Here is an 18,861-nt window from a genome sequence, read left to right as displayed (position 1 = left end):
TATTCCAATGCATATTTTATTTAAAAAAAAAATTTGAATTACAAATTTTTACGTTCTATTATTTTTAAAATTGCTAATTTTATTTAAAAAAAGTGAGCGAGAAGTAAGCCGCCTGGGAATTGTTGCTAGTTTTATAATTATTATTAAGAAATCAATATATATCAAATTATTATTTATCTTACTTTTAAAAAAGAAATTAAAATATGAAAGTTTATGCCGTATGTCCCTTTTTTCTTTAATTCGCCAGAAAATTATCTTAAAATATAGAATAATTTCTAACTGAAAAAGAGGAGAGCAGTTAACTAAGGATTAGAATTATTTATAGGAAAACAATTTGTAACGAGTCTTTCCCAATAAATTTTGAACAAAATAATTTTTTATTACAAATACAATACTTACTTAATATTAATTCTGATTATGTATATATAAGTATAAAAATACCAAACTTAAATATATTATTTCCTATTCTCCAGGAATAAAGAACTTCTATTAACTTTATGATGAATTTTTTGATTTAGTTTCTCATTTATTTTACCTTATATTTTTAAATATGTTAATTAATATTAACTTTACAAAAAAAGTGTAACAATTTTTAAAGAACAAAAAAATTCATATAAATAGAGAAAAAAATAATTTCGAAGGAGCATTTGCGTAGTAATTTTCTATATTACAAAAAAACAGATCTGCCTATCTAAAATTCCTTCAAACTAATTGTAAGTTTACTTGTCAACAGGGAGACATGTTTTAATTAAAATACTTAAGTCCTTGTTATTTAGGTAACTAAGTATTTTTTCAGTATAGCATTGTGGTGACTCGGTAAAGTTGTTACATAAAAGAGGAAAAATTTTATAACATTTGTCTAGTAACTCTCTTCTTCTCATACCCTTTAGAAAATTACATTCTATCATGTTGCCGTAAATTGGAAACTTTCTTTTATAATTCAATGATTTTAGAGTCTGCACAATATTCTCATTTTTCATGTACATTGCTAATAAGCAATCTTTACTTAATATGTCAAAAAAAGAAATGTATGTGTTATTAATTTTTTCATGCTTCAAGGATAATACTTCTTTCTCGCATTCTTGCTGAAAATCACTTCCTATAAGACTGTCGCTAAAAAATAATAGACTGTTTTCGCTTACAAATAAATTTGCCGTTTTTCTTTTAATTAAGTTACAATCAATAACTTTACGCAATTCACTAGGTACATTATAATTACGATATTTACAATCAATTTCGGCACCAAATTCAAGCAATAATTTTACTAACTCTTCATGACGACGTTGAATTGCATAGAGCAAGGCAGTGCCTTCATAATCATTTATTGCATTTACGTCAGCTCCTTTATTCAAAAGCATTTTACAGATTTCTGTATTTTTAGTTTGAGCAGAAAAATGAAGTGGTGTGTCGCCATTATTATTTGTACATTCAACTTCTGCGCCAAATTCAAGCAATATTTCTACAAAACTTTTATAACTATGTTGAGTTGCAATGTGTAATGCTGTTAATGAATTCTCTAGCTTAGCATTTACATCAGCTCCTTTTTTCAAAAGCAATTTACATGTTTCTTCCTCTCCAATACCAGCAAAATGATAAAATAGTGTGGTGCAATCATTGGATTTAGAATCAATTTCGGCACCGTATTCTAATAATGTTTGTATGACTTTATCATTACGTTCTTTAATTGCAATGTTCAATGCTGTTTCTGAATTCTTTTTCTTAGCATTCACATCAGCTCCTTTATTTAAAAGTATTTTACAAATTTCATGGTTAGGTGAATCAAAACCCCTTGTAGCAGAAATATGAAGAGGTGTTACGCCATCTTCAGTTTCTGAATTAACTTTAGCGTTAAAATCTAGCAATGTTTTTACAATTTCTTCTTGACCATGTAAAGTTGCAATATGCAATGCGGTGTATGAATTCTTATACTTAGCATTTATATCAGCGCCTCTATTCAAAAGCATTTGACAGATTTCTTTTCTACTTAATTCAGCAGAAAGATGAAGTGGTGTCCTGCCATCAACAGTTTTAGTATTAACTTTGGCGCCAAAATCTAGCAATATTTTTACAACCTCTTGATGACCATAATCAGTTGCAGAATGCAATGCGGTTTCTGAATTCTTTTTTTTAGCATTTATATTTGCTCCTTTATTCAAAAGTATTTCACATATTTTCTTATTTCCTCTTGCAGCAGAATGATGAAATGGTGTGCTGCCATCATTTGTTTTAGAATCAACTTCGGCACCAAATTCTAACAATAATTTGACAATCTCTTCATGGCCATTTACAGCTGCAAAGTGCAAAGCAGTGTATGAATTCAAATCCTTAGCATTTACATTTATATTACGTTCCAATAGAACCTCAACAATTTTTACAAGTCCATTTTGAGAAGCGTTATGAAGTGCTGTTCTATTATATGAATCTATTGAATTCACATTGGCGCCCTTACTTATAAGAATTGAAGCAATTTCTTTTTTAATATTATTATCATCATCAGAATAGTTTTTCATAGTTGTATAATGCAATGCGGTTCTTCCATCCCGGCCAGAATAGTTAATATCAACATCATATTTTAGTAATTCTTGGACAATCTTAAAACATCCTTTTTCAGCTGCAGAAATTAAATGCTGAGGATTTTCTGCATCTATGGATTTGACATTAAATCCATATTCTACAAGAACTTGAAAAATCTTTTTATTCTCATCTCCATCTCCATTCAATGCAGTTATAAGAGAACTACTATTGCCTACATTATTAATATCAGGATTATATTTTAATGCCTCCTTAACAATTATTAAGTTTTTCGATTCAACTGCATAGTGTAGTATGGTCTTACCAGTCACATCGTGATCATCAATTTTAATATTTTCTTGTAAAAGCTCTTTTACAATTTCTTTATCTCCACAAGACATAGCATAATGAAGAGGAAGATTTTTATGTTGAAACATCTGGAACAAAACAAAGAGTATTTGGATTCCATGTTAAAATTCTTTTACATGTGGGTCAAACCATTATATTTCGAATAGAGTCGTTGCGGCCTAATTTTTAAAAAAATTGATACTTTTAGAAATGAATCTGTATGATCTCTGAAGAACGAAATGAAAAGAATTATATTAAAATATTTATTACTTTTCTTAAAATATGAGTGTAAAGTGGAGAAGGTGCAGAGAAATGGCACCTTTTTAGCAATTAGAAAATATTTTAAAAAGTATTGAAAAATTCTTAAAAGTGCAAAAAGATTTATTGATTCATGTTTAAAATTAGTTGATTAATTATTCTTTAATAATAAAACTAGTAAAAATATAAAAATAATAGATAAAATATGTTTTTAAATTCGATCCGCCAAATAACCTAATTTTGACGTTTTTATCAATTAATTACTAGAAGGTTTTTTTTTTATTTTTCTTTAACGGAGTTTTTAAGTTGTAAAGTACGCAAAAATTTAGAAATCGCGTACTTTCAACTCAATATTTCTTGTATATTTAAAGGAAAAATTAAAAAAGTGATAAGAAATTCTGAAAGTTCATAAAAAATACTCTATATTCGGTGAGTTTTTATTTAATTCAATAATTCCACCTTCTCGTAATTAATTGATAAAAACTTCAAAATTAGGTTATTTGGCGGATCGAATTTAAAAAAATATTTTATCTATTATTTTTATATTTTTACTAGTTTTATTATTAAAGAATAATTAATCAACTAATTTTAAACATGAATCAATAAATCTTTTTGCACTTTTAAGAATTTTTCGATACTTTTTAAAATATTTTCTAATTGATAAAAAAGTGCCATTTTTTCGCACCTTCTCCACTTTACACTCATATTTTAATAAAAGTAATAAATATTTAATATAATTCTTTTCATTTCGTTCTTCAGAGAATTCAATTGAATTGAATTGAAAATCTGTTTAGTATGTAACGAAAATAATAATTAAGTTCTCTTTATTAAAAATTATTTTCTACAAAAATACAAAAAAAAAAAAAAAAAAGTCAGGGAAAAACAAAATTAAATTTTTGTAGATTTGTATCTACAAAAATTTAATTTTGTTTTTCCCTGACTTTTCCCTGATTTTCAGACAAAATTTTGTCTTTTTCCCTGACTTTAAATAATATTCTGATTCACTCTAAAAATAATTATAATACTCAAAAAGATGTTCTGCTTGTTACATTTATTAAAGAATTTCTTTAATTGTAAAATTATTCGAAAACATCAATAACTTCTTTTTTAAATAAATATTTAATTATTATTATTTTTTATTCTCTTAAAATTAAGATTTTTAAAATCACTCCGAGTCTTCGGAGCAATCGATATCTTCGTTTTATAATAAGTAAAATAAGTAATTTTTTAAAAATTATTTTCATCATTTCAATTCAATTATTATGTTCTAAAATTTTAAAATAAAATTCTTTAAATAAATTATTTTTAATAATTTTCAAATTCATTTTTGTTTACAATTCAATTTTACGAAATTTCGATTATACGGAAATTCTCCAATTAAATATACATTAGAAAATAAAAACATGAAATAATTTTAAAAAATTGCAATTACTTTTTGAAAAAAATTAGTTCCATAGAATTTTCAATTAAAAGTAAGAAAAATTCAAACTTTCAAAGATTTTAATTTAAAAACTTTTACAAAATCCAATTATTTCTAAAAATTGCAATTATTAGTAATTTATTAGTCTTAAAAATTGAATTCTTATACATAATTCTATCAACAAATTTTTAAATAATTGAATTCTTTCGACGAATTTTAATAACATTTTTAAGAATAATTACATTTTTCGAGGAATTCGATTGAAATTTTATTAAAAATAATTAAAATTCTGCAATGAGCTTTATTATTTATGAAAATAATTAAATTATCGCGAAGAATTTTATAAAAAAAAAGTTTCAAACAAATGGTTTTTTTCAAAAAAATTTATGCAAATTCTATTTTTAATAATTCAATTCCTGTGAAATTTTTATTTGCTTGAAAAATAATTGAATGTTCGTGTAAAATATTGTCAAAATTTTTGTTTGATAATTGAATTCTTCTGGGAAATCTTATTAAAACAGTAGAATATTGAAAAATCATTGAATTAATAAAATTTTTTTAAAATAATTGAATTTAATTACTTTTAAAAATAATTGAATTCTTATGACAAATACTATTATTTATGAAAGTAATTAAATTTTTGCAATTAGTTTTATCAAAATTCCTTAAAAGTAATTGAAAAGTTGACCATTTTTTTTTTTGGATTCTTTAAAAATAATTGAATTTCTGAGAAGAATTTTATTAATTTTGAAAATATTTGAATTCTTGTGATGAATATTGTTATTTATGAAAATAATTGAACTTTACAATGAATTTTACTATTTATAAAGATAATTAAAATGTTGACGAGAATTTTCTAAACATTTTTGAAAATAATTAAATTTCTGGAAAAGTTTAATATTTATTAAGATACCTAGTTGAATTCTTTCAAATAATTGCGTTAAAATATTTAAAATTGAAACTAATTTGAATAGAATTGAAATTAAGGTTTTTCAAAAAAAGACACAAAAAATCAGAAATTTGTTATAAATTCTAAAAATTTAATAAAAATCCCTGACTTTTTCCTAATTTTCCTGACCTGTGGCAACCCTGTAGAATATTTATTTTATAAACTAAAATATTCTTTCCTTTTTAATATCTCATCGTTTTATTTCTATTCAAAAATATAATTTAAAAAAATTTTCTATTTACCCGAGTATTCATTTTGAATTGTAGTTTTTTCTCAAATTTTCACGCGGAAGACTGTCTTTAACATTTAGTGTCAATCAATTTTTTGCCACACATCGTACAGATTTTCCTTTTCATAATTAAAATATTGGCAATAATGCAAATTGCCATGTATGTTTTCGCCGATTTTACGTCCAACGCTTTTAGTTCTGTTTGAAACTTCTGCTTTCCATGCGAATCTGGTGTTATTACTTTGGCTAATTTTTTTCACATTTGTCGCACACCACTACATAATCAATCTAGAATAAATATTTGGCATATGTAAATTAGCTGCAATTCAAATTTCATAACTTATTTTGTAAAGAAATGACACAATTATTTCGGAAATGAATAAACATAAAAAGTGAGGTTAAGTTTGCAATTCCATGTAAAATAATTGAAAATTACTTACACCATTAGCAAAAATAGAATTTATTAATTCCACAAAAATGATATTTTTTCTTTATATAATTATCAAATTTACTTCGACAGTAGAAATTCGCTCATAAACTTTAAATTTTATATCATATATACCAGGTGGCGTATCGCTGTATTTTCATTTTTCAGGCATGACCGGCTTTTACATATCCCAGTAGTAATCTCAAATTTATCTTACAAACATTTTTTATAACTTAAAATGGTAAAACTAACAAACAATTGTTTTAAACACTATAATTATTATGCTGAGATAGGTACACTTTCCAATGTTGACAATCTTGTCAATTGACAGAAATTAAAATTTTAGAACTGACAAGCAGGGTTGGGTTGTGTTGTGTCTAATATTTTAATCTCTCGACGTAGTGACGTTCTATACGTATAATTTAAAGGGGTGCTACTCTCTGTACCAAAAACATAAGTTCGAATGCTCATTATGCCGAATTTACAATTTAGAAATGACCAGATACGCGAATCCTCAATAACCTAAATTGTATATTGAATGAAATTCAAAAGTAGGGAATAATCATTTGATATATTCTGCATATGGAGAATATTATTTTAAACTAATTCTTTTTTTCCACAATTTGAAATTATTGCAATTTTTATTTTTGGAATTTCCACTTTACCTACATTTTAATAGATCGAAACGTAAAATATCAGAATTGACATTTAATTGAAATATGATGGAGAATAAATATATATTCACTGAATAAAAAGATTAAATAATTATTAAATGTTTGAATTTAATAAAAACATATTGTTCAAAAGTTACAGTGCGAATTGTACAGAATATATATTAATAAGAAATATAATTTGGCAGAATGTCGATTCGATCGATTTTATATTTGCAAGAAATTCAATTTGACAGAATATCAATTTATAAGAAACACGTTTTCGTAGAACTTTAACTTGTCAGAATTGTAATTTTGTAGAATATTAATATTGGCAAATCTAATTTTGGTAGAAATCTGCTTTATCAGAATGATCACATGTTCGAATCCTCAAAAGTTAGAATTCCATTTTTACCGAAAATGGATTCCACATAAATATTTGGCGCAAATTTTAAAATCGACCAATCAGAAATCAGAATTTTAAAATTTGCGCCAAATATTTATGTGGAATCCATTTTCGGTAAAAATGGAATTCTAACTTTTGAGGATTCGAACATGTGATCATTCTGATAAAGCAGATTTCTACCAAAATTAGATTTGCCAATATTAATATTCTACAAAATTACAATTCTGACAAGTTAAAGTTCTACGAAAACGTGTTTCTTATAAATTGATATTCTGTCAAATTGAATTTCTTGCAAATATAAAATCGATCGAATCGACATTCTGCCAAATTATATTTCTTATTAATATATATTCTGTACAATTCGCACTGTAACTTTTGAACAATATGTTTTTATTAAATTCAAACATTTAATAATTATTTAATCTTTTTATTCAGTGAATATATATTTATTCTCCATCATATTTCAATTAAATGTCAATTCTGATATTTTACGTTTCGATCTATTAAAATGTAGGTAAAGTGGAAATTCCAAAAATAAAAATTGCAATAATTTCAAATTGTGGAAAAAAAGAATTAGTTTAAAATAATATTCTCCATATGCAGAATATATCAAATGATTATTCCCTACTTTTGAATTTCATTCAATATACAATTTAGGTTATTGAGGATTCGCGTATCTGGTCATTTCTAAATTGTAAATTCGGCATAATGAGCATTCGAACTTATGTTTTTGGTACAGAGGGTAGCACCCCAATTTAAAAATGAAAAATTCATATTTGTTTTTGAAATTTTAAAATTATATTTTGAATCCTAATAAAAGATATAAATGAGAAGCAATACAATTGATTTTAATTTCAAATGTTTAACATTCAGGAACAAATTAATAAAATTGTCTCAATTAAAATACGTATAAATACGTTAAGTTCCCAGTCGTACATTTTAAAAAGTTCTTTCCTGCTACTAATTTTCCAGATAAAAACAAAAGTGAATCAATTATAAATTTTGTATCAAGAAATTAAAAAAAACGGATTATTTTTTCGAAATGGTATTAAAATTGATTTTCTAAAATTTGAAGTTTATAAGGTGCATTGTTGTCATGAAAAGCGCAATATGACGACAACTAAAATTAGTCTTGTATGCACTTGTGTCGCATAGAATAATTTACATTTATATACATATATGAATACACGTGCAAAGTAAAGATTCCTTAGTGAAACGTGGTCCAAAAAGCAAAAATCATTCGTTAATAAAAATAGATCTTAATTTTACTGAAATAATCGAGTCGCATTAGTACTTTAAGTTACGGTGCATCTAGTGCTTATGTCACAGGTAAATTATAATTCTCATTTCTCTAATTAATTCTTATAGTAATTTGCTTTAAAAATAAATTTAACTCTTCCTTGTCATTCTATTTTCCCCGTTTCCAACACTTCAATAAATTCTGTTTTTATTCCATTTCTGCGATTTGTCAATATTATTCCTAACCTAAAATTCATTGTTTATAAAATGAAAACTCTTGAATTTTCCCAGAAAAAAACTTTTGTTTTCTTTTATTTTTAACAAACATATTTCTAGAATTTTATTATTCAACAATTAAAGATTTTATTCATTTGTTGCCGCGAGGAAAAATGATAAAATAAACGAAATAAACAAATGACAAAGAATAGGAAGAAACATATATATTTTTATTAATTTAAAACGTTTATTTGATTAGAACGCATCTAAGTATATGTTAATTGTTGTAACTTAAAATATGAATAGAATTGTACTCGAAACCCTACATTTACTTAAACCAATTGTCATTCTCGGCCTTGTTTTTGTTTTCTTAAGGTATTTATCCATTTTATCATGTTCCAGATTTATTTAAAAAATGTTTATTAATAAAAAGGTAAAAAAGATGGGAAATTTAAAAAATTGTTATTTTACAAAATTAAAAATTGTTTATATTTTACTATATCATAAACATAACCAACAATTTTTTGCCGCGATACCTTTAATATTTAATATTTTTTTAAAGTATATATATTTCAATTTCATTATTTATCTATCATTACTTGTATATTATTGATTGTAAAATTTTATACTATTTGCTATAATAAACGATTCGATTTTTAAAGTTTGAATTAAATGGATAAAATTTTCAGCTACTATCACAATGCCGGGGAAAATAAAAGTGAGGATATTGTCGGGAAGAAATCTTCCTGTCATGGACCGTTCGAGTGACACAACTGATGCATATGTTGAGATAAAATTTGGAAATACAACATACAAAACGGATGTTTGTCGAAAATCATTGAATCCACAGTGGAATTCAGAGTGGTACAGATTTGAAGTTGACGATTCAGAATTGCAAGATGAACCTTTACAAATTAAATTAATGGATCATGATACTTATTCTGCAAACGATGCAATTGGCAAAGTATACGTTAACTTGAATCCTTTACTTTTACCTGGAGTTCCGCCACCAGTAAAAAATATTTGGACTCTGGAGGCAACAATGAATTCCAGTATTGGAGCTCAAGGAGGTATCATTCTGTCTCTTCGTTAATATTACTTATTTGCCCTTTTATATCTAATTTTGTAATTTTCAAAAGTTTGCACATTGTGACTACTAACTGGGAAATTCGAAAAAAAGGCAAACATTCAATTGAATTGGACAATGTCCTGAAAAAATCAGAAATTGTTTGAATAACTAAACTTTTACTTTGGTTTGGTTTTGGTTAATTGAATATTTTCTTGATAAATAATAATGTTCTTAAAAACATCTGTTATGTTTTACTATTCATAATTTTTTATTTTATATTTTAATTATTTATTATTTTCGATTCCCGTCTTTTTTCATATAATTGTTTATATTTCACTACCAATCAGTAAATTATATTTTAATTATTATTAACGTGTAAACGCGATTTTATTATTTTCAAAAAAGATTTCATAAGTTCTAAACTGTATTTAAAATTTAAATGTTTCAAAAATTAGTACCTATTTGATGATTGTAATTTGTTCATTACTTTTAAAATTCACTTATTATTATAAATTATTTTTCATAATTTTAATCAAATTCTTCAAACCAATTAAATTATTTTTCAAAAAATTTAGTAAAATTCTTCGCAGAAATTCAATTACTTTTATGAATTGTCAAATTCTCCACAAGATGTTTTTTTTTAAATAATAAACTTCTTCTCAAGAATTCAATTATTTTTAATACAATTTTAATAAATAAATTAATAAATGAATGAAATTCTTCAAAACAATTTAATTACTTTTATGAAAAATAAAATTTTTCGGAAGAATTCAATTATTTTCAATAAAATTTTAATAAATATAAATTATTTTCAATTAAGTTTTAATAAAATTTCTCTATAGAATTCAATTTTTCTTAGATTTTTATAAAATTTGTTTATAATTATTTTCAAAATAATTTTAATTGAAATCCTTCGAAAGAATTGAATTATTTTCAAAAATATTAATAAAATTCTTCGAAACAATTCAATTATTTTCATAAATTTTAATAAAATTCTTTGCAAGAATTAGATTATTTCAGATTCAAAATTATAAATGTTACAAAAATTTATAACATTTTTTTAGCAAAAATATTATTTTTAAAAATTGAAAAAATATTCTCTTAATAACGCAAAATTTGGGAAATAAAATAGTTTCAAAATTATTATCATAAATCTTGTTTTATAAATCTGAATTATTAAAAATATTTGAACTAATTAGAACATAAGTAATAATTGCTCAATTTTATTTTTTTCTAGAAATTTATTTTTCATTTCTACTTAGAAGAAGACATTAAAATGAATAAAATCCAATTTGTCTTATGAAAATAATAATATAAACGTATTTTGCATTAACAAAAATTAGTTTTTCTATAATAATTTATAAATAACTATTTTTATTTAGACTGGTGAATTACATATACAAATTAAATTATACTTAATTTCATTAATTTTGAAATTCAAACCATTTGAAAAGAAAAATTATCAAAAATTATTTTTCCATCATTATAATTACTTATTGTTAATTTTTAAATATTCCTGATTATATTTCAAATCTGAAAATTTTTGTATTACTTGCTTAGTTTATAATTTCTTGAAAACAAACATCTTTTTTAAAGCTAACACTTTTCTATTCGATTCTTCCATTCAATAATAAAATAATAATTTCTCAGTTTTTCTTTAAATTGTATGTTTTTTTAACTATTATTGTTAAAAGAGAATATGCGCATTATACGCAACATAATTAAATAGTTTAATTTTTTCGATTTTTCTTAGGATCTGTAATGACTGGTTGGGTTCCAGTATTTGACACAATGCATGGCATTCGTGGAGAAGTAAATATTATCGTTAAGGTTGAATTATTTCTAGATTTTAATAAATTTAGACAATCTTCTTGCGGTGTACAATTTTTTTATTGTGAGTATCTTTTAAAGTTTTTCAAATTTTTTAAACTTTCTATAAATTAAAATGATAGGTAATTTTCAATTTATATTTGTTTTTTTTTAGTTTTTAAACAACTTTTTATCATTTATTTTTAAATAAATTTTATTCCTAATTACTGATTTTAATGAACTTTAATTCTCTCTCTTGTAATTTAAAGTTTTTTCTATTTTAGTTTAAATTAATTGCTTTATATTATTTATGTGTGTCCAGTTTTTTTTATATTTAGAATAGTAATAATGGAATAAGAACAATATTGTAATAGAAATGAAGTGGATTTAATGTGAAAATGTTTTTCAGCTCCTAATATTCCGTTCGGTTATCATGCCCAAGTGGTACATGGATTTGTTGAAGAATTAATAGTTAGTGATGATCCGGAATATAAATGGATTGACAAAATACGAACACCGAGAGCGTCAAATGAGGCCCGACAAACATTATTCTTTAAACTCAGTGGAGAAGTTCAGCGAAAAATTGGACTGAAAGCCTTGGATCTCGGTGGAAATGCTGTCATAGGGTAAATTTTGTGAAATATTTATATTTATATTTTTTTTATTTTGTAATTGAAAATTATATTCATGGGAAAATTTTTAATACAGTTATCTACAAAATTTTGATTTGGAAGGAGAATCCGGAATTGTTGCTCGTGGTATTGGAACGGCCGTTACTTTAGTAAAAGTGCAAGAAACACCAAATGTTTTACCCGAAGGCACAACTGTTGAAGAGTGAGTATTTTTTAGAAAGTTATTTAATATTTATTTTTAAACGTTTATTATTTAATGAATAGTCGACAATTTAAAGAAATCAGTTTCATTGAACATTTTTGTTTTTAATTATTTTAGTAAATAACTTTTGAAACTATAAATATTTTTAAAATACGGACAATTATTAATTAGTTTCTTTTTGTCTTTCCCACCTGCATGTGTTTGAATAGGCTTGCCACATTTGGTTCTAAATTCAAAAAACATGCAGATAATCCTGATTCTGACGATAATTCACCTCTCCTTTCTCATTCGCCTCTAGTCACACCTAATAATTCACCGACAAACATTTACATGACACTTATAAATCCAAAATTTCCCTGTTATGGACGAACGACTGTGAAAAATCCCAAACCACTTATGAAAGTGATCGATTGTCGAAATCAATTCAAAGACTCTTCGTTTCGTCCATTCCCATCGCCATCCAATGTGAATGGGAAGAAAATTATAGAATCAAATTTATCATTTTCGGATGATATTATTGATGAATCATCAATAAGAAATTTGTTAGCATTGGAAGATTTGAGAGGTGAATCTGGTGGTAATCGATTTTCAAGAAGTTTAAAGAACTTGAAGTATTTACAGCAAAATGTTCTTTCCAAGAGAGTTAATCAATTTCGTTCGAGAATGTCGGAATCATTTGACGAAGAGAGCGATGGTGATAGTATTTCTTCGAGTACGTGGTCCATTGGTGGAACAGATTCCACTCGATCGTCAGCACTGGATTTACGAAAGAATACACGAAATAAATCATTTTCACGTTCGAAGAGTGCTAATGATGGTATGGTTGCTCTTCTAATTAAATCAGTTCACGTTGGATTTCCAGCATCCTTGGATATTGTTAAAGAAGATCGAGAAACACCTGCACCATCACCGGTGAAATTTTTATCCGATGGAACGGATACTACGATGAAAACTGATTTGGAAAATGTGGAGAAATTATCTGACTCAGTGGATAAAATTTTCCCTTCTCTTGATTTAAGTCCTGTGGATAGCAAATTCAATCGTGAATTTTCCATTCCAATGATTTCGTCCTCCGAAACTGATACTTCGTCAGATGATGAACCTTCAGAATCGAGTACAAATTACAATATTCTCGATGATACATCCTCACTGAATGAATTAGTTTTACCATCACTGGGACGTCGAATAGGTAAGAAAATGAAACAAAAAATGGAAAATCCCCTTCAAGTTGATGATAAAAATGAATTGAGAATTTCTCGGAAAGGATCATTGCAAACTGAAAGAAGTACTTCCACAGAGCCGACATCCTCCGATGTTGATTCAGATTTTCACGATAAATTCGAAAAACAGTCGACAAATCAAAAGGAGAATCGAAAATCTTCTAAAGACATAACATTCGATAAAATTGATCCAGCGAATTCGAAATTCGATTTGGAAATTCCCTTCAAAAAACTTGAAGAAGACAATTACGATGAAGAGTTTCAAAAAACTCTCCAGGAAAATAATTTCCAAGACAATGACAATTTGAAGGATAATAATCAATCGCATCTACTTTTCATTCATTTGGCAAATTCTCAAGAAATTGAAACTTCGACAATCCCTCCCTTAGAAGACGATGATACAGAATCAATTTCACTGATTGATCCAGAAGAAATTGAAACCTACAATTCTTCACTTTTAAATGACAAGAATTTAGAATTACTTCCAATTATCAATACCGAAGAATTTGAAGACTATAATTTTCCTCTTTTGGAAATGAAAAATTCCACATCGATTTCAGAAGAAATTGAAATTTACAATGAACAGAATTCTCCATCAATTCCAATTATTCGATCCGAAGAAATTGAGGATTATAATTTACCTCTTTTGGAAGGAAATAATATTTCACTGGCAATTATTGATCGAGAAGAAAGTTTTCAAAAAGATGACGAAAGTATTGATTCAAATAGTGACGAAGAAGAAGAAAATGAATATCTAAATCACTTTTGTCAAGAAAATAGAAGCACAGAGTCAATAATTATTCAACCGGAAAAAATTGAAACAAAGAATGAAAGAATTAATGACAGAGAGTCTAATATTAAACTTCAAGATAGTCCAGATTTTGACAAATCTTTATTCAATGATGCAAATGTCGGAGAAAATTCAAAAAGTGATATATTTAATGAACCATTTTTTTGCGATAACAAAAGTACCGATTCAATTATTAATAAATCGAGAGAAGTCAGTGTTAGTTTTCTAGAAGAAGATAAAACTGAACAAAAATCAATAATCCAGAAAGATTATAAAATATTCAATGAACCGTTTTTTCAGGACAAAAACCAATTTTCTCCATATTCGGAATTAAATCCAAAAGAGAAACTAAATGACGACATTTTTAACGAACCTTTTTTCATAGACAGTGAAAATTCTTCATTTCTTCAAGAAGATATTACAATTAATACAGAGAATATTAAATCGAACGAAAATGCAGAAAATGTTTTCAATCCTTTCAAAATTAAAGAAAATATTCCCAAAGATTCTATCGAAACAGATATTGAAGATGATTCGAATAAATTTTTTCACAATACTTTTAAAAGTGATGAAAATTTTCCCCTCGACGTTAAAAGCATTTCCAATTCAAAAACCAATGTTCAAGAACAGAATTTCATTTCATTTGATATAACAAATGAAAATATAATTAATAATCCGACTAATGTTGAATTTAAAGAAACTGATTCAAACTCATTTTCAATTGAATTTTTTTCGTCAGTTAATTCAAATTTATCTCTTGAAACTCAAACCGAAAACTTAAAAATTCCAACGAATTTTATAGAAGAAATTTTTGATGATCCAGAAGCAAAATCAAAAAATCAAATAACAGAAAAGAGAAAATCTCTAATACGTCAAAATTCCCAATATCAAGAAACTAATATTCTAGAAAATCAACAAACAAAATTGGATCAAATTGAAAATACGGAATCAAATTCCAAAAATATGGAAATAAATTCAAATTCCCCGAAAAAATTAATTGCAAAAAAAGATCCGGATGAAAAAATTGCCCGTGGAGTTGAACGAAGTGACACTGTCATTTATAAAGGACCTCTCGATGAAAAAGGTCGACCATTAACGCCAAAAATAGAAAAACGACAATCAAAAGAAACTGTCACAAATACATCGCCAATTATTTTTGTCGAGCACTATTCGGAGAAAATAAATTTTCTCAAAGTTCCCATTGCTCATACACTTGATGTAAATGTAAAAAGTACATATACAAAAAAAGAAACCGAATTAGCCGAGAATATAAATCAAAAATCTCATAATCATAATCATTATCATCAAGATGACGAATTGAAATATGCAGAAATTTTACAACATAAATTTCGCAAAAGTTGCATGTTAGATTTAATGAAAATAATTGACACAAAAATGATGATTCATTCGTCACATCATTCGTCATCGCACAGAAAGGATTCATTTCGATGTACAAAAAAACGACGCGATAAAGTATTTAAAAATCTCACACCATCACCTGATTCAATACAAAAAATTCGCATCCACCAACGACGAAGATCAAAATCAAAATCACCAGAAATTTATCCAAATGTCAAATTTCCATCCACCTCGACATTAAATTCAATTCATTTGTCACATCATTCGAGTCATCATAGTCATCATCATCATTCCGTTAAAAAGCATGTCACTCACAATTTACCAATTGAAAATACACTTAAACATTCTCCTGACAATTCACATGTTCCTACTGTAATTAATGAGAATACAAAAAATCCCATTCTCGACGACATTCATAAAATTTTTGTCGATAAATTAGCTATTGACATGCAAAATAATATTCTTAATAATATAAATTCTAATTCTAATTCTAATAATAATAATAGTAATAATTTTCAACTTCATGAATTAAAATCCGTTCATTTGAATTCAATAGTCTCGTCTCCAAAAATTGTTGAAACTTGTTTGGAGAATAGCTCTAGCTTAGATAAGCCAATAAATGAATTAGTTGAATTGACTAAAAACACTAACGCTGCTGTTACTGACAATATGTGTGTGTCCTACTCACCTCCTCCCCTCAGGCAACAGGATGAGAATTCGACGAGTCCAGTGCACGCGAATATCAACAATTCATTGATGGGAAAATCATCGCAATCAAATAATGCAAAAGCAAATACTACCATTCCTCTGCACAGGCGATCAAGTGATTCCGATCTTAGTATTACTCCAAAAGGTGAGTTTTTTCTCTCAATTTATAAAAAATTCTCATTTCTCTAAATTATGGAACGTATAAATAAGTAAAATTGATAATTTTTATTCAATATACCTAATTAGAATTTCATTTTATGAAACTTTTTTTCATTAAATTTTTTCTTTCCTTCTTTTCTAAATTTTGCAATAATTAATTTTCTACAGAGATTTCTATTCAAACGGATTGAAGAAGAAAATAATGCGAAATTAAATGAATTTTTACTTAACAAAATTATGCAATTGAATTTTTTATTTCAGAGGAGGGAGTAGTAAAATTTTAACAAAATTTACGTTGCCGGCAGAAGTCAATCGCATTTTTTCGAATCTAAATTCTATGATAATTGTCAATTTTGTTGACAAAATGGAAATTTTTTAAAAGTTGGGAAACTAAGTTTTCTGAATTCTAAATGAGGAATAGAAAATACTAGCAACAATTCTGATATTCTGATATAGGGAATTCAGGGAAAAGTCAGGGATTTAGATTAAAAGTACTGAAAAAAATTAAATTTTTAGAATTCATAAGAAAATTCTGAATTTCTGTGTTTATTTTGTTTGACTAATAAATTATAACATTACCACGAATTCTAATACAAAACCTTCAATTTTTTCTATTTCTGACAAAAATTTCTTTTTAAATAACTTAATTCTTCAAGAACTAATCATAAAATAAATAAATTATTTAATGAATAATTTTACTTAAATATCTCAAAATTAATTCAATTTTAAAAGAGTTGCGTTTACATTTTTCATAAATAGGGTAAGTGTGCCAATTATGGCGCGGTTCTGGTTTAGCCGTCTTTGAAATAGAAAATTCAAAAATTATAATGAAAGAAGTAAATTTATGGCTTATTAAACTAAAAGCCCGTGTCATATAGATAATAAAACTTTTATAAAAACTTTATAAAAATTAATTATTTAAACAAAATTGAAGCAATAAGAATTAGGATTAAAAACGTCAATTATGGCGCGGTTGAGTCAATTTCGGCGCGCCAATTACGGCGGGGAAAATAACGTGTATTTAGAGGTTGTGTTGCGCGCCATAACTGGAGCACGCACATTCAATGAAAATGTGCCAATTATGGCGGGGCACAATTTTTGTACTTAAATAATTAAACCAATAATAGTTCAAATGTGTTTATTTTCGTACAATTATATCGAGTAAGGTCGAAAATAACTTTTTCTATCATTTTCAAATAACTATATTATTCTAAAATAGTAAATAATTCTATTTTTTACAAAGTCGCCATAATTGGAGCACCTGCCACAATTGACACACTTACCCTATATGAACTTCAAACGGTTTCAATTTTAAATTTTAGAAAATTTCAATGTTGAATGAATTTAATTAGAAATTTTAATAAACTTAGATTTTTGAAAAATTTTAATAATTCAAAATCTTCTAAAATTAGTTAAATTTGTCAATATATATTTAATTAATTATTTTAAAAAATGGATTTATAGAAGAATTTTAGTTATAAACACGAAAAAAATTGAATTTTGAAAAAGTTACAAATGATTGTAGAAATTAAATTATTTTCAAAAGTAATAAACTTCTTATCATAAAATTCAATTATGTTCAACATTTACAAAAAAAATCTCGACAAAATTTTTTATTTTTAAATATATCAACTACAACTTTGAATAAAATTTTAGATTCCAAATTATTTTCAAAAATAATAAAATTTTTCGGAAGAATTCAATTATTTTTAACTAATTTAATAAATTATTATTCAAAGAAATTCCACTCCTTTTAAATAGTTTAATAAAATTCTTCGCTAAAATTTGTAATAAATTCTCTTATTTTTAATTAAATTGTTTAAAAATAATTGAATTACTCCGAAGAATTTTATTATTTACGAAAGTAGTTAAACTCTTGCCAAGAATTTTAATTAAAATTCTTCGAAAGAATTATTCCTCTAATGAATTTAATTATTTTTAAAAAATTTATTTAAATTCTGTGAAACAATTAAATTATTTTCAAAAATTTTAATAAACTTCTTTACAAGAATTCCATTATTTGAATTTTAAAGATTATAAACTTTACAAAAATTATAAAATTTCCATAACAAAAATTTATCTTTTAAAAAAATAATTCTAAACATGAGAAATTAGCAACAAAATTAGGAAATAAGAAATCAAAGAACATTTAATTTCATACTACAAACAGATATCTAAAAAACGATTATTAGTAAGATTTATTTATTTAATAAATGAGTTAACTCATTAAATATGAGTTAACTAATATAGAATTTAGATT

The 18,861-nt window shown here is 25.4% G+C and overlaps 2 protein-coding genes across 3 annotated transcripts in view; one reads left to right on the top strand and one right to left on the bottom strand.

Moving 5' to 3' along the window:
- Positions 1–372: 372 nt before the first annotated feature.
- LOC122511573 (putative ankyrin repeat protein RF_0381) lies at positions 373–6,481 on the bottom strand. 2 transcript variants are annotated; one of them, XM_043626928.1, is made up of 3 exons: positions 6,156–6,481; positions 5,729–6,003; positions 373–2,948 (listed from the first exon to the last, which is right to left on the bottom strand). In XM_043626928.1, exons 2-3 carry the CDS (start codon positions 5,738–5,740, stop codon positions 720–722), a joined length of 2,241 nt encoding a protein of 746 aa, XP_043482863.1. In that variant the 5' UTR covers positions 5,741–6,003; positions 6,156–6,481; the 3' UTR covers positions 373–719. The 2 variants fall into 2 exon arrangements, with proteins under 2 accessions (XP_043482863.1, XP_043482864.1); XM_043626929.1 differs by having other exon boundaries at positions 6,278–6,481.
- A 1,691-nt stretch (positions 6,482–8,172) lies between these two features.
- The window catches only part of LOC122511571 (C2 domain-containing protein 5), a 35,307-nt gene continuing 24,618 nt past the window's right edge, over positions 8,173–18,861 (top strand). The window contains exons 1-6 of the mRNA XM_043626926.1: positions 8,173–8,527; positions 9,343–9,723; positions 11,476–11,616; positions 11,941–12,157; positions 12,240–12,365; positions 16,436–16,587. Of these exons, the coding sequence (XP_043482861.1) occupies positions 9,354–9,723; positions 11,476–11,616; positions 11,941–12,157; positions 12,240–12,365; positions 16,436–16,587 (1,006 nt within the window). The 5' untranslated portion in view covers positions 8,173–8,527; positions 9,343–9,353. The remainder of the gene's footprint in view (positions 8,528–9,342; positions 9,724–11,475; positions 11,617–11,940; positions 12,158–12,239; positions 12,366–16,435; positions 16,588–18,861) is intronic.

This window comes from Leptopilina heterotoma, unplaced genomic scaffold (assembly GCF_015476425.1).
Source record: "Leptopilina heterotoma isolate Lh14 unplaced genomic scaffold, ASM1547642v1 Lhet_87, whole genome shotgun sequence".
Taxonomy (NCBI): domain Eukaryota; kingdom Metazoa; phylum Arthropoda; class Insecta; order Hymenoptera; family Figitidae; genus Leptopilina; species Leptopilina heterotoma.
Note: the sequence above shows the minus strand (reverse complement) of the source record. Positions and strands in the feature narration are given on the sequence as shown.